The 16,474-nt window shown below is 50.6% G+C and overlaps 1 protein-coding gene across 1 annotated transcript in view; it reads left to right on the top strand.

Annotated features, from left to right (window-relative positions):
• The window catches only part of cacna1da (calcium channel, voltage-dependent, L type, alpha 1D subunit, a), a 72,159-nt gene that overhangs the window by 32,468 nt on the left and 23,217 nt on the right, over positions 1-16,474 (top strand). Inside the window, exons 9-29 of the mRNA XM_084705635.1 lie at positions 1,926-2,013; positions 2,680-2,706; positions 3,822-3,982; positions 4,102-4,327; positions 5,223-5,430; positions 5,859-5,979; positions 6,331-6,412; positions 7,521-7,548; positions 7,764-7,797; positions 8,046-8,169; positions 8,907-9,036; positions 9,789-9,848; positions 11,552-11,658; positions 12,136-12,223; positions 12,817-12,924; positions 13,048-13,100; positions 13,354-13,500; positions 13,884-14,085; positions 14,311-14,469; positions 14,573-14,683; positions 16,097-16,180. Of these exons, the coding sequence (XP_084561761.1) occupies positions 1,926-2,013; positions 2,680-2,706; positions 3,822-3,982; positions 4,102-4,327; positions 5,223-5,430; positions 5,859-5,979; positions 6,331-6,412; positions 7,521-7,548; positions 7,764-7,797; positions 8,046-8,169; positions 8,907-9,036; positions 9,789-9,848; positions 11,552-11,658; positions 12,136-12,223; positions 12,817-12,924; positions 13,048-13,100; positions 13,354-13,500; positions 13,884-14,085; positions 14,311-14,469; positions 14,573-14,683; positions 16,097-16,180 (2,348 nt within the window). The remainder of the gene's footprint in view (positions 1-1,925; positions 2,014-2,679; positions 2,707-3,821; positions 3,983-4,101; positions 4,328-5,222; positions 5,431-5,858; positions 5,980-6,330; positions 6,413-7,520; positions 7,549-7,763; positions 7,798-8,045; positions 8,170-8,906; positions 9,037-9,788; positions 9,849-11,551; positions 11,659-12,135; positions 12,224-12,816; positions 12,925-13,047; positions 13,101-13,353; positions 13,501-13,883; positions 14,086-14,310; positions 14,470-14,572; positions 14,684-16,096; positions 16,181-16,474) is intronic.

Below are 16,474 nucleotides of genomic sequence, written 5' to 3'. Positions count from 1 at the left end.
CATGTGTCCCGGCTGTGTGCTGCTGACTGTGTGAATGCATGGGCTTGCATGCCTCACACGTGAAGGGGTGACTCTGGCTGACCTCACAGAGAAGAAGAAAGGAAGGTTTGGGTGGTTCAGCCAGTCCTCCGACACTCATGGTAAATTCCCCGGTTTCCCTTCAGAAGGTGTGTGTGTGTGTGTGTGTCAGACAGAGAGAGAGAATGAGAGAGAGAAAGAGAGAGAGAATGAGAGAGAGAAAGAGAGAGAGAATGAGAGAGAGAAAGAGAGAGAGAATGAGAGAGAGAAAGAGAGAGAGAGAGAGAGAGAGAGAATGAGAGAGAGAGAGATTGAAAGAAGAAGAGGAAGTGAAAGAGGGGAAAAAAGGAGGAATGAAAGAGGAAAAGTGCTGGTTTGATGTTGCTGTGTGTGTCTTTGTAAGCCAGTGTGTTCTCAATGACTTATGCACAGCCCCAATGTACACCCCCTCCCCCCTCCCCTTCCCCGGCGCTTGTGCAGTGCTATCGTGATTGACCCCCTATGTTTCAGCATCACAATCTCTCCAACCTCTGCTTTCTTTTCCTTTCATTCTTTTTTGGGGTTCTTTCTCTCTGTTCGATAAACCCTTCACCCCCGGGGGGCCCCTCTCTCCTGCTGTTTTCCAGACTGAATGAGTCCAGACTTTATTAATATGCCTCCGCCCCCCCCCCCCTCCCTCGCTCGTGGAGGAGTCAGACAAGGAGCAGAGTAGCAGAAGCACACACACACACACAGCGCCTGGGTCTGATAGCAGACAGTCCAGTCCTCCACGCCCCACAGGGCTCAGTGTGAACAGCCAAACGGGGCTAAACCCAGATCACCACAACTCCACCAGTCAGCAGGATTTCCAGAAAGAGAGAGAGAGCACTTTTATGACTCCCGAATCAAAGCTAACAAATAACGTGGAAGTTGCTGTGTGTGTGTGTGTGTGTGAGCACGTGTGAGCATGTGTGTGTGTGAGCGTGTGAGCGAGCATGTGTGTGAGGGTGTGTGAGTGTGTGTGTGTGTGCGTGTGAGCGAGCATGTGTGTGAGGGTGTGTGAGTGTGTGTGCGTCCCGACAGTCTGTTCTCTCACAGGGAACGTCGTCGTGTTCGTTGGAGGTTTGGGTCAGTGCAGAGGCTCCGCACACGATCTGTGCTAACCTTGGTGACCTTGGTGATTAACTGACATTATGAGACAAGACAAACAAGCACAGATAATGACAAAGACAGTAGATTCCAAAGCAGACTTTACTGAGGGTAAACATGGCAGGGTCTCAAGGTCAGGTCGAGCTAGACGCCACCATCCTCGTGTCTGTGTCTGATGCGTTGGCTGTCTGGGAAACGTAGTTCTCAGACAGTGGTGTATTTCTGTTCTTTTTTTGTGTCTCTAAAAAAGGGATTTCTCTGAAATACCTGGCGTGATGCTGATCTTCATTTCTGTTTCTCTGACGGACGGATGATGTTTCTGTTCTCTGGGCTGTGCGCTGATGTGTGTGTCTGCCTGTGTGTGTGTGTGTGTGTGTGTGTCTGCCTGTGTGTGTGTCTGCCTGTGTGTGTATGTGTCTGCCTGTGTGTGTGTGTGTGTCTGCCTGTGTGTGTGTGTGTGTCTGCCTGTGTGTGTGTGTGTGTCTGCCTGTGTGTGTGTCTGCCTGTGTGTGTGTCTGCCTGTGTGTGTGTGTGTCTGCCTGTGTGTGTGTGTGTGTGTGTCTGCCTGTGTGTGTGTCTGCCTGTGTGTGTGTCTGCCTGTGTGTGTATGTGTCTGCCTGTGTGTGTGTGTGTGTGTGTGTCTGCCTGTGTGTGTGTCTGCCTGTGTGTGTGTCTGCCTGTGTGTGTGTATGGCGTTGGTGGGACTTCTTGGTGGCTCTCTGTGTGTGTGTGATGTGTTCTCTGTGTGTGTGTGATGTGTTCTCTGTGTGCCGTTCCAGCGAGCATTCCGGCCAGCGAGACAGAGTCTGTGAACACGGAGCACGTGAACGGAGAGGATGAGAAGACCCCGTGCTGCGGACCCACATGGTGCGCCTGCACACACACACACACACACACACACACTCCTACAACACACACTCCTAAACACACACACATACGCTCCTTCAACTTACACATGCGTGCCCACAACCCACATGCACACACACACACAAATTCATCTTTATCCGGGAAAAAAATTCACACCAACAAGGAATTTACTGTGGCAGGAAGGTGCATACGATAAACATATAAGGTCAAGTGTACAACAGCTCTAAATAATTGTAAGGCAGGACTAGAACCACTATGACTAACTAGGAGTCGAGCTGGATCTCTGTCATCTTACTGTTAGACACTAACGATGATTCAGGTAGCACGTAGCGCTATGTTAGCGCTGGGCCTCACCTTCTGTAATGACATTCCTTTCATCCAACCAAGTCAGCCCTGCTGTTATCTGCCTCCCGCAAAGTTTTCAACCTCAAACCGTGAAGGGCTCTGACCATTACTTTATATAAAAAAGTAAAAAACGAAAGGTAGATTCAGCTTCTGTGCTGTTTCACCTTCTCTCGGCTCGTTGTTTTTGAAAGTACTTATCAATGTTTCATTCATTCTGTCCCTGAAAAGTTGTCCATGAATGTCCTGCCTGTCTCTGTCCACGAGCTACACCGACGAGACCGGATTTAAGTAAACTTTGACTACCTCTCCCGTTTCTTTTAGTCAAAAAATTTCAAAGTCAAAGTTCAGGTCAGTGACTCCTCCTATGGACTCTGTCATTGCATGCTGCCCTGCTGGCTGTCTGCTAGCTGGCTGTCTGCTGGCTGTCTGCTGGCTGTCTACTGACTGTCTGCTGACTGTCTGCTGACTGTCTGCTGGCTGTCTGCTGACTGTCTGCTGGCTGTCTACTGACTGTCTGCTGGCTGTCTGCTGGCTGTCTGCTAGTTGGCTGTCTGCTGGCTGTCTGCTGGCTGTCTACTGACTGTCTGCTGACTGTCTGCTGACTGTCTGCTGGCTGTCTGCTGACTGTCTGCTGGCTGTCTACTGACTGTCTGCTGGCTGTCTGCTGACTGTCTGCTGACTGTCTGCTGGCTGTCTGCTGACTGTCTGCTGGCTGTCTGCTGGCTGTCTGCTGGTTGTCTGCTGACTGTCTGCTGGCTGTCTGCTGGCTGGCTGTCTGCTGACTGTCTGCTGACTGTCTTCTGGCTGTCTGCTGGCTGTCTGCTGACTGTCTACTGACTGTCTGCTGGCTGGCTGTCTGCTCACTGTCTGCTGACTGTCTGCTGGCTGTCTACTGACTGTCTGCTGGCTGTCTGCTGGCTGTTTGCTGGGTGTCTACTGACTGTCTGCTGGCTGTCTGCTGGCTGTCTGCTGACTGTCTGCTGACTGTCTGCTGTCTGTCTGCACGAGGTGTTGTCTGGTACTTCTGGGGCTGCCTGTCTGTCTACGCTGTCTCCAGCTATCTCTACTCTTGTATATGTGTTCTTCCAGACTTTCATTTTCAGTCAATTAAGCTCATGCATCTAAAATAGCCTTAAGAGAGCCAGCATGTTGATATGGTGTCCTAAACTAATTAACTTTAAACAGCTTTATAATTGTTTGTTTTCCGTGTGTCTTGCTCGCTCCAAAAGCCTGTTAGTGGTTCCAGTGTATTAGTCGATCTGCTGCAGTCTACAGTCATGTAACACTTGTGAAGCAGCCTCTTCCCACCCCACACACGTGGAAACACCCCCTAAGTAGCCCCGCCCCTTTTCATCTCCTTTGTAAATGACACCACTTCCCTTTACCCAGCCCCCCCCCCCCACACACACATTTAGCCACCATGGTAACTGCTCCCCCCCCCCCCCCCCCCCCCCCCCCCTCAGTCGGCGCTGGCGGCGCTGGAACAGGTTCTGCAGGAGGAAATGCCGTCTGGCGGTGAAGTCGGTTCCTTTCTACTGGCTGGTCATCATCCTGGTGTTCCTCAACACCCTCACCATCTCCTCAGAACACTACAACCAGCCCAACTGGCTCACACAGGTCCAGGGTACGCACTCCCACACACACACGCTCCCACACACACACACACAGCTCATTTGACCCCCCCGACTCCCCAACACGCACACACATTGTTAATTTGACCCCCCCCTCTCTCTCTCTCTCCAGACAATGCCAACAAGGTGCTGCTGGCCATGTTCACGTGTGAGATGCTGGTGAAGATGTACAGCCTGGGCCTGCAGGCCTACTTTGTGTCGCTGTTCAACCGCTTCGACTGCTTCGTGGTGTGCGGGGGCATCACGGAGACCATCCTGGTGGAGCTGGAGGTCATGTCCCCGCTCGGCATCTCCGTGTTCCGCTGCGTGCGCCTGCTCAGGATCTTCAAGGTCACGCGGTACGTGTGTGTGGGGTCTCTCCTGTGTGTGTGTGTGTGTGTGTGGGGTCTCTCCTGTGTGTGTGTGTGGGTGTGTGTCTCTCCTGTCAGCGTGGTGTTTCTGTGTGCGTTTGTGTTTTGATATTTTTGTGTGTTTGCGGGAACCTGTGTCTAAATGCGTACAACACTCTCTCTCCACCCATCTCTCTCTCTCTTCCCCCCCCCCTCTCTCCCCCATCTATCTCTCGCTCTCCCCCATCTCTCTGCCCCCTCTCTCTCTCTCTCTCCCTCTCTCCCTCTCCCTCACCTCTCTCTCTGTTTCTCTCCTTATCTGTCTCTCTCTCCCTCTCTGTCTCTCCCCCACCTCTCTCTCTCCCCACTCTCTCTCCCCATCTCTCTCTCTCTCCCCACCCTCTCTCTCCCTCTCTCTCTCTCCCCCATATCTCTCTCGCTCTCCCCCATCTCTCTCCCCCCTCTTTCTCCCCATCTGTCTCTCTCTCTCTCCCCCACCTCTCTCTCTGTCTCTCTCCTTATCTGTCTCTCTCTCCCTCTCTGTCTCTCCCCCACCTCTCTCTCTCTCCCCACTCTCTCTCCCCATCTGTCTCTCTCTCTCTCTCCCCCCCCCCCTCTCTCTCTCTCTCTCTCCCTCTCCCCCACCTCTCTCTCTCTCTCTCTCTCTCTCTCTCTCTCCCCACCTCTCTCTCTCTCCCCACTCTCTCTTCCCATCTCTCTCTCTCTCCCCATCTCTCTCTCTCTCCCCACCCTCTCTCTCTCTCCCTCTCTTTCTCTCCCCCATATCTCTCTCTCTCCCTCTCTCTCTCCCCACTCTCTCTCCCCATCTCTCTCTCTCTGTCTCCCCACCCTCTCTCTCTCCCTCTCTCTCTCTCCCCCATATCTCTCTCTGTCTCTCCCTCAGTCACTGGCAGTCTCTCAGTAACCTGGTGGCGTCGCTGCTCAACTCCATGAAGTCCATCGCCTCCCTGCTGCTGCTGCTCTTCCTGTTCATCATCATCTTCTCCCTGCTGGGCATGCAGGTGTTCGGGGGGAAGTTCAACTTCGACGAGACCCAGACCAAGAGGAGCACCTTCGACAACTTCCCCCAGGCCCTGCTCACTGTTTTCCAGGTAGGCCCACTACCCAGCCCCCCTGTTTCCCCCAGGCCCTGCTCACTGTGTTCCAGGTAGGCCCACTACCCAGCCCCCCTGTTTCCCCCAGGCCCTGCTCACTGTGTTCCAGGTAGGCCCACTACCCAGCCCCCCTGTTTCCCCCAGGCCCTGCTCACTGTGTTCCAGGTAGGCCCACTACCCAGCCCCCCTGTTTCCCCCAGGCCCTGCTCACTGTTTTCCAGGTAGGCCCACTACCCAGCCCCCCTGTTTCCCCCAGGCCCTGCTCACTGTGTTCCAGGTAGGCCCACTACCCAGCCCCCCTGTTTCCCCCAAGCCCTGCTCACTGTGTTCCAAGTAGGCCCACTACCCAGCCCCCCTGTTTGCCACCTCTGCCACAGGGCACTGACGAGTGTGTGTGTGTGTGCGTGTGCGTGTGTGTGTGTCAGATCCTGACGGGTGAGGACTGGAACGCGGTGATGTACGACGGCATCATGGCGTACGGAGGGCCTTCCTCCTCAGGGATGATCGTCTGCATCTACTTCATCATCCTCTTCATCTGCGGAAACTGTATCCTCTCTGCACAGGCCTGTCTCAGCGCGCGCATGTGTGAGCGTGTGTGTGAGCGTGTGTGTGAGCGTGTGTGTGAGCGTGTGTGAGCGTGTGTGTGAGCGTGTGTGAGTGTGTGTGTGTGTGAGTGTGTGTGTGAGAGCTGCATGTTCCTTTCTCACCCTGATCCTCAGGTTCACTCTCCTGTATGCTGTAGATGCCTTGCCTCTTCCAACACACCTTTATTTACATCTAAGTGTCATGATCTAGCTCTGCACCTGTGTGGTTCTGAGCACAGTTTAGCCACCAGACCGGCCAGGCGTCACTTCCTGTCCTGTGTAGTCCTTGACCCCCCCCCCCCCCCCTCCCCAGACATCCTGCTGAATGTCTTCTTGGCCATCGCCGTGGACAACCTGGCAGACGCAGAATCCCTCAACGCCCCTGGGGACAAGAAGTAAGGGATAATGCCCGACGAGGTGTACAATATCATCCTATAATGGATGAGGCGGAGTCCATTATAGGAGGATATTGTACACCTCGAAGGTCATCATCCCGCTTATGCCATGGTCACTTGCCAACTTTCTTTTTTTTTACAAACATTAATTTATGTTTTAATGCATTTTGCAATAGAAATCTAACGATTTTCAACGTAGGTCAACTCTGATATTTCTAGTCTGCTCAGCTCATAGAACCAACACTGGCTTTCCTTTGGCTGAGCTGTTAGCCCGACAGCAAGCATAGCTAATGTTATGCTAGCAAGATTCAAAGGAAATAACATTGTGCAGGGTTGACAAACAGTAGCCTAAATATAATTTGACAATATGTTTGACAAGAAGACTAGCTAGCTAACCAGCCATGTCATTGTCCACAAATCAATATCACGATTTTCATGGACAAAATAGAGCTAATTGGCATGTTGTTGTGTTGGCCGCAACCTGTCTGAAGTAGTTTGACTAGCGAGGTGAATAGCGGATGGGATGTGAGATGAGCGGTTACGTGATACTGACACACTACATTCAGAAAAGTAACATTTTTCCAAATGATAACATTTGTTAAAAGAAATTTTGAAGGCACTCATAGTTGTGAGTACATGTTAGCTTGTTCAAGTCTTTCAAAATTGTAAAAGGAAGGTTTGACTGCGTCCCTGTCGTTATGGTTACCTATTTCAGACGCTTTGTACAGTCTTGTATACTATGTAGCCAGTGCAATAATTTAGAACAGTGAAAAGACAGTTTTGCTGGAACAACTTAGTAGGTGTACATTATCACCTGATAACGGACACCCCTGCAGCCAATCAGAATCGAGTATTCACCCAGACCATGGTATAAAGGGTCATAATCTGCTCCATAACCTAACTCAATCAGCCCTTCTAATCTGGAAGTTCTAATCTAATCCATAGCCTCGTCCCTGCAAGTAATCTGATCACGTCGCCGGCACTGAAAGTTCAAGCATCACAATGAGGTTATGGAATGTGTCAGTGGTATATACATGTGCGTCCTACATGCTCAACGTGTGTGTGTGTGTGTGTGTTTGTGTGTGTGTGTTTTCTTTTCTTTCTAAAGGCCCATAAAGGAGGACGAGAAAGAAGAGGTCAGGTTCCAACCTGGTGTTGTTTTTATCCACACATGATTGATTGTGTGTGATGTGTGTGTGTGTGTGTTTGTACAGTACACCCAGGACTATGTGTGGGTATAAATGAAAAAGCAGAGCTCCTGCTGTTTGTCAGTGTCTCTCATCTTGACAATCTCACATTTTCAACACAGTTCAGGTCTCTTGTGTTAATCCGATGTGGTTTGTGTTCCCAGGAGGAGGAAGAGGAGAAGCAGGAAGAAGAAGCAGGTAGAGAACACGTGACAGGGGTCCACTGCATGCAGCATGTCCTACTGCTCACCTTGGGGGTCATTTGTGTGTTGATACTGTGTGTTTGTGTGTGTGTATTGATACCGTGTGTGTGTGTGTGTGTATTGATACCGTGTGTGTGTGTGTGTGTATTGATACCGTGTGTGTGTGTGTGTTTATTGATACCGTGTGTGTGTGTGTGTGTGTGTATTGATACCGTGTGTGTGTGTGTGTGTGTGTGTGTGCAGCAGAGGATGAAGACCCTGAGGTCCCTGCAGGGCCGAGGCCCCCCATCTCTGAGCTCATCAAGAAGGAGAAGATCACCCCCATCCCCGAGGGCAGCGCCTTCTTCATCTTCAGCAACACCAACCCGTACGACACACACACACACACACACTATAGCAACACACACACACACACTATAGCAACACGCACACACACTATAGCAACACACACACACACACTATAGGAACACACACACACACACACTATAGCAACACTCACACACACACACACTATAGGAACACACACACACACACTATAGCAACACTCACACACACACTATAGAAACACACACACACTATAGCAACACACACACACTCACACTATAGCAACACTCACACACTATAGCAACACACACACACACACACTATAGCAACACTCACACACACACACACTATAGCAACACACACACACACACTATAGCAACACACACACACACTATAGCAACACACACACACACACACTATAGCAACACACACACACTATAGCAACACACACACACACACTATAGCAACACTCACACACACACACACACACTATAGCAAAACACACACACACTATATCAACACACACACTATAGCAACATACACACACACTATAGCAACACACACACACACACACACACACACTATAGCAACACACACGCTATAGCAATAACCCCACACACACACACTATAGCAACACACACACACACTATAGCAACACACACACACACTATAGCAACACTCACACACACACTGTCTTCACATGTACTCTGTCTGTACTAGTACACACATATATACACCCAGTATGAACACACACACACTGTCTTCACATGTACTCTGCAGGATCAGAGTGGGATGCCACAAGCTCATCAACCATCACATCTTCACCAACCTCATCCTGGTCTTCATCATGCTCAGCTCCGTCTCCCTGGCGGCAGAGGACCCCATACGCAACTTCTCCGCCAGGAACATCGTAAGTTCAGCCCCCTCCCCCTCCCAGAAGCCCCTCCTCCTCCCAGAAGCCCCTCCCCCTCCCAGAAGCCCCTCCCCCGCATGCAGTCAGGCACCGTCCAGGGGCTGGGCTAGGCCTAGGGCTAGGTGTTATCGGACTGTAGTTACCTTAGAATTAATGTTAACAAGCTACTGATTTTCAAATTTTACAAACTTATAGGGTTTTGTGATTTTTCTGTATTTAAGAAAAGTTTGTTGAACAGGATTTTTTGAGACTAACATAGTGAGAGAAATGTAATTTAACAGAATAATGTTTTAACAGTAATTAATTTCTATGGAGTGATGTGGTCAAATCTGTGTATTTTTGTAGAACAATGTCCAATAGTCAAATATTTAGATATACAGCTGGAACGTAGTGGTAACGTATTTTATATAGTAATGGTACAATGATCATTATTCCTCCTTCTCCTAATTTTTCTCCCATGCTCCATTGAGAGACACTCCAACACGTTAAAGTTCAGCTAAGCTACTGGGACTGGCACCATCAGACCATTCTGATGAGTTGACCAGTGTGAACAAGTCATCTCTTCTATCCACCTTTTGGTAACAAGGAGCCAACATGGAACTAATTGACGGGCACTGAGTAAACAAAGACACAAAGCTAGTTTCTTTACGGACACCTTCCACGCTCTCTCCCGCCCAAGTCTCCTCCCTTTTAGAAATGACTGCACTGTGCTTTTGATGACTGTTAAACATGTACATTGCTCTTTGCAGATACTTGGTTACTTTGACTATGCCTTCACGGCTATCTTTACTGTTGAGATCCTGTTGAAGGTAAATGTCCGTGTCCTCCCCACTGTGCTGTAACTAACCTCCCCCCCAGTAACACTGCACACGTCTGGTTGCCTTACAGGTCCTAGGCTATGCAGATTATGTCTTCACTAGTATGTTTACATTTGAGATCGTGTTGAAGGTAACCCCTCTAATGACAACGACAGCCTTGCTGCATTCTCTCCCTGTGTGTCACCTGCCGCTCAGATCAACCTGGCTTGTTTGTTTTCGTTTACTTGACTTTTATTTTCTTCTTCATGGCACCTCTTTTAAGAAAGAAAGGGAAAAAAAAGACATTTGAATGACCATTAGCAACATCCCACAAACTAACACCAACATTCACACCTACACTAAGAGTTGTTTAATTTACAAATTTAGGAGATTATGAACAGGGAGATGGACACAAACAAAGATTTCTTTCACGTTCATGTTTGGGAAGGCGACACCGATATCAAAAAGGTTTCGAATTTGAACAACACAACCTTGTGTCTACGACTAAAGCAAAATGATGCAACTCTTTTGGAATGTAACAGATATCAATGGGCTGTCAGAACATTTGGCTTTGACCGAAGTTGACCTGGGAAAAAGGGGGCAGTCATTTAGTGAAGGGTGCAGAGCGCGTGTCTCAAAAGGGCTGCTCCGGTAAATCCAACTTCATTCCTCATTCTGACCAACTGACTCGCTACTCAGATAAGAAGCCATAAAAGAGGGGGCAAAACCAACCATGGTCGCATCGAGCATGGGTCAGTCTGCTCTCTCCCCCTGAACCGAGTGCATCGAAATGTGGCCGTCCCATCAGAGACTCCCGCCCGGCTCCTGGGGGTCTGGAGTCTGAGTTTGGGTCTGTGGGTTTGAGGGCTGTGGATTAACAGCCTCGCCTCTCTGTCGTCTCTGTGTGGAGCTGTCAATCTGACGGGGCCCTTGCATTTCCATGCACTCGGAAGACGAATCCTTTACATTTATGATTTGGAACAAGACGTCTGTCTGGCTGGTTTGTTCTCTGCCTGCTGAGAGTTTAATGAGAGTTTTCTCTGAAGTCGGGAGCTGCACCCTCCCCCCCCCACCCACCCTCCCCCTCCCCTTTTATTCTAGAACTGTTAAAGAACATAACGGAATGTGCTTTAAGAACGGCCCCACATGAATGTGAGAGTAAGGGCGTTCGACTTTCCAATGGCTCTAAACAGCGCCCCCCTCAGGTAATGACGATATCCCTCCCCGCCCTCCTCCGCAGCGCCACAACAAACTGCATGTTTTATTGCGGCCGCCCTCCTTGTAGCCCATTGTGAAAGGAATGGCTTACTGCTACATTCATGTGCCGGGGTGCCGTGGGGTGGCGACAGACTAGGCTAGCCTTGTGTTTTACTGCTCTTACCTCGCCACCCTGAAACCGAGTGATGAAGTGTGTGTGTGTGTGTTTGTGTGTGTGTGTGTGTGTGTGTGTGTGTGTGTGTGTGTGTGAGATGAAGTTAGGGGAGTATTTCCAACTGAATATTTCAACGACTTTACTGTAGATGTTTGTGTGTTTGTGACCGTGTTTGAATTTGACGTGAACCGTTGCCAGTGTGTTTTGTGTCGTTGTGTGTGTGTGTGAAATCTGTGTGTGTGTATGTGTGTGTCTGTGCGTGTGTGTGTGTTTGTCAGTGTGTGTGTCAGTGTATGCCTGTGGCCTGATGCTCCCTCTCTAACATGCTCTGTGCTTTCCTCAGATGACTACGTACGGAGCCTTCCTCCATAAAGGAGCCTTCTGCAGGAACTACTTCAACCTGCTGGATCTGCTGGTGGTGGGAGTCTCCCTGGTGTCCTTTGGGATCCAGTAAGCAGGGTTAGGGTTTGGGCTCCAGTCATTCACGTCCACAGTCTTTAGTCTCCTTGGTGTCCTTTGGGATCCAGTAAGCAGGGTTAGGGTTTGGGCTCCAGTCATTCACGTCCACAGTCTTTAGTCTCCCTGGTGTCCTTTGGGATCCAGTAAGCAGGGTTAGGGTTTGGGCTCCAGTCATTCACGTCCACAGTCTTTTCTTCTCCTTTCATTTGTTTCTCCTCTCTCTTTATAACGACGTTTTTGTTTCTCCACTCTCTGTCAAAGTCTCTATTAACTCTCGCAAACGCTCGCCAGCACACAAACACACTGCAGTGTCTCTACAGAGTCTGACCTGACCCTGTGGTGACCCTGGTGGTGACCCTGGTGGTGACCCTGGTGGTGACCCTGGTGGTGACCTGTGGTGACCCTGGTGGTGACCCTGGTGGTGACCCTGGTGGTGACCCTGTGGTGACTTGTGGTGTTGTCCCCCAGGTCCTCTGCCATCTCGGTGGTGAAGATCCTGAGGGTGCTGCGTGTGCTCCGTCCCCTGAGGGCCATCAACAGAGCCAAGGGGCTCAAGGTACCTCACTCCCTCACCTAGGCAACACTCCCTCACCTAGTCAACACTACCTCAACTAGGCAACACTCCCTCACCTAGGCAACACTACCTCGCCTAGGCAACACTCCCTCACCTAGGCAACACTACCTCACCTAGGCAACACTCCCTCACCTAGGCAACACTACCTCACCTAGGCAACACTCCCTCACCTAGGCAACACTACCTCACCTAGGCAACACTCCCTCACCTAGGCAACACTACCTCACCTAGGCAACACTCCCTCACCTAGGCAACACTACCTCACCTAGGCAACACTCCCTCACCTAGGCAACACTACCTCACCAACACTCCCTCACCTAGGCAACACTCCCTCACCTAGGCAACACTACCTCACCTAGGCAACACTACCTCACCTAGGCAACACTCCCTCACCTAGGCAACACTACCTCACCTAGGCAACACTGTCATCCTGCTAGAACGTCCTACCTCACCCGATAATCACCATCCCTTTGCAATTTAACCTCAAACTCTCCAACAGTGTTCTCTCTCTCTAACCTAACCTGTGCTTACATTTGACCACGACACCAACCGCCTGACTTTTCACCCCCCCGCAGCACGTGGTCCAGTGTGTGTTTGTGGCCATCAGGACCATTGGCAACATCATGATCGTCACCACGCTGCTGCAGTTCATGTTCGCCTGCATTGGAGTGCAGCTGTTCAAGGTCAGCAGCTCCCAGCATGCATCAGCCCCTCAGCCCCGGCCTGCCCAGGGCCAGGCCTGTACTGGCTGCCAGTACCACCACCTCCAGCCCTCTCATTCAAACATTGTTGTTTCTCCCCCACAGGGGAAGTTCTATCGCTGCACAGACGAAGCCAAGTCTAGCCCAGAAGAGTGCAAGTCAGTCTTCTTTCTTCATGTAACCGATATAGGACATTCTGCCGTGTGTAGTGTGGTGTGCTTTCGTATAGGAGTGTTCTGAATGCTTTACTAGCGCCTGCAGTGGTGATTTGAGGGTTTGGTTTAGCTGCAGTTCTATGGGAGTATGTGAAGCCCTCTGTGACATTGCTTGTGAAAAGGGCCGTACAAATAACAGTAGATTTGATTGGGTTTGCATTGACTACAAGTTGTGCTGTGACCTCTGACCCTGCAGGGGCACCTACATCCTGTATAAGGAAGGGGATGTGAACCAGCCGGCCCTCCACAGGAGAGTGTGGCACAACAGCGAGTTCAACTTCGACAACGTCCTCATGGCCATGATGGCTCTGTTCACCGTCTCCACCTTCGAGGGCTGGCCTTCGTAAGACTCACACACACACAGCTCTGGTCCCCACAGGGGGAGTTAAACCAGACCACACACACACACACACACATCTGTGTCACTTGTAGCCTTTTTTAAACTGTCTGTCTGTCTTTCTCTCTCTCCCCCTCTCTTTTTTTCTTTCTTTCTTTCTTTCTTTCTTTCTTTCTTTCTCTCTCCCTCCCTCCCTCCCTCCCTCCCTCCCTCCCTCCCTCCCTCCCTCCCTCCCTCCCTCCCTCCCTCCCTCCCTCCCTCCCTCCCTCCCTCCCTCCCTCCCTCCCTCCCTCCCTCCCTCCCTCCCTCCCTCCCTCCCTCCCTCCCTCCCTCCCTCCCTCCCTCCCTACCTCCCTACCTCCCTCCCTCCCTCCCTCTCTGTGTTGCAGGCTGCTGTACAAGGCCATCGACTCCAACAGGGAGAACCTGGGTCCCATCTACAACTACCGGGTGGAGATCTCCATCTTCTTCATCATCTACATCATCATCATCGCCTTCTTCATGATGAACATCTTTGTGGGCTTCGTCATCGTCACCTTCCAGGAGCAGGGAGAGAAGGAGTACAAGAATTGTGAGCTGGACAAGAACCAGGTCAGCACTTCTGTCTGTACAGTTCGGGAGTGTGTGTTTGTGCTGGACAGTGTGTGTGTGTGTTGAACAGCTTGTGTTCTTTCGACTCTGTGTGTTCGACAGTGTGTGTGTGTTACCTGGTGTGTGTGTGTCACAGTGTGTGTGTGTCACAGTGTGTGTGTGACAGTGTGTATGTGTGACAGTGTGTATGTGTGTGTGACGGTGTGTGTCCTGTCCCCCCCACAGCGTCAGTGTGTGGAGTACGCCCTGAAGGCCCGCCCTCTCAGAAGGTACATCCCTAAGAACCCGTACCAGTACAAGTTCTGGTACGTGGTCAACTCCACGGGCTTCGAGTACATCATGTTCGTCCTCATCATGCTCAACACCCTGTGCCTGGCCGTGCAGGTAGGGACCCCTGTCTGGAACTCCTACAGGAAGTCACATTTACTACTGTGTTTCTACTGTAAAACCCTTTTCTTTCCTGTCGTCTTTTCCTGTCTGTGTGCAGCACTACGGCCAATCAGCTCTCTTCAACTACGTGATGGACATCCTCAACATGGTGTTCACCACCGTGTTCACCGTGGAGATGGTTCTCAAGCTCATCGCCTTCAAACCCCGGGTACACCACCACCCCCACCACCATCATCACCACTTACAATGACTGTACATAGCGCCTTTCAAGAGATGCACCTCTAAGATGCATCAGAGACGCACGCACACACACCTGCACACACACATGCACACACACACCTGCACACACACATGCACACACACACCTGCACACACACATGCACACACACACCTGCACACACACATGCACACACACACACCTGCACACACACATGCACACACACACCTGCACACACACATGCAAACACACACTGTGTTAGATGTACAGCACTTGACATCCTCTTCCCGTCCATTCCAAGAACCAATCACCTTGACTCAGACTGACTGTGTGACGTCTCTACAAAGTTCCGTGCTCATGTCTCCCCCCGCCCCCCCCCCCTCCCCCTGCCCCCCTAACAGCTGTGCGTCCAGAAGAAAGACAGGATGCTTGTAAGAAGCAGAGTGGTTTGCTGTGCAGTGCTCAGACCCCTGTGTGACTCTTACCCGTGCATGACCAGGAAAACCAATGAAACACATCCTGTTTTAGCTTTATCACTAATCACCCAACACTAGTCTCTCCACCCAGCAACAAAGATAACAGCGCGCCACACCGCCTTAAGCCTCCCTGGAAGGAATCTTATTATTATGTGTTACGTGTTATTTTGGGCTGGCCCCCTTTGCTTCTATAGAGTGTAGTTGCATGACAAGGAATCCTGTTTAAGCCGCTGTCGGCTGGGTGTCCTAACGTGATCCTCGTCCTACCCACCTGGCCCTCTCAGGGGTACTTTGGGGATGCCTGGAATGTGTTCGACGCCATGGTTGTGATGGGCAGCATAGTAGACATTGTTCTCAGTGAGATTGATGTAAGTAAGCCGGCCAGTCACCCCCTCCCTCCTCCCTCCTCTCCAGATGTCTCTCTTCCCTGTCTCCAGACCCTTCCCAAACTCTGTTCCTGGGCTGTTCGGAGTCACCTGACTAGTTTCCGCTACTGCAGGATCCGCTTTAGGCTCCTTCTCCTCCTCTGACCACAGAATGACTCTCTTAATCCCTCTGTTTTGATTACTCAGGTCTTAATCTTTACTTTTCTCTTTCTCTCTCTCTTCTCCTTCCCTGGTCCTCCCCAATCATCCTCCACACACTTCTCCCTCTCCTGCACTCTCTCTCTGTCTCTCTCTGTCTCTCTCTGTCTCTCTCTCTCTCTCTCTCTCTCTCTCTCTCTCTCTCTGTCTCTCTCTCTCTCTCTCTCTCTCTCTCTCTCTCTCTCTGTCTCTCTCTGTCTCTCTCTGTCTCTCTCTGTCTCTCTCTCTATCTCTCTCTGTCTCTCTCTCTCTCTCTCTCTCTCTGTCTTCTTCTGTGTCCCTGTCTTTTCTTCTTCTCTGTCTTTCTCATCTCCCCCCCTTCCTTCCGTGTGGTGACTTAACAGCACTATTTCACTGACGCGTGGAACACTTTTGATGCCTTAATAGTTGTCGGTAGCGTCGTTGATATTGCTATCACTGAAGTGAACGTAAGTACCCCCTTCTCTCTCGTCTTGTAGGACTGAAGCCTTGCAACAAAGCACTAACCCCTCCAGCCGTCTGTACCTCAGAGAACTGCCCGCTGTGTTCAACGTGGTTTAAGTGTCAGTTGTCACTTTAGAGCACTTCAGAAACAGGATTAACCACCAGTACTTTACAGTAAAACACCTCAAAATACATTTAACCTCACAGACATAGATTCTAGCTGTACAAAAATAGATGTTTGACCTACTTTTCTCATCAAACATACTTATTGACGCTTACGTAAAACTTCCCAAGTATGT

This window comes from Hypomesus nipponensis, chromosome 9 (assembly GCF_054491055.1).
Source record: "Hypomesus nipponensis isolate SF chromosome 9, ASM5449105v1, whole genome shotgun sequence".
Taxonomy (NCBI): domain Eukaryota; kingdom Metazoa; phylum Chordata; class Actinopteri; order Osmeriformes; family Osmeridae; genus Hypomesus; species Hypomesus nipponensis.
The sequence above is the reverse complement of the archived record's forward strand: the minus strand, read 5'-3'. Positions and strand labels throughout refer to the sequence as shown.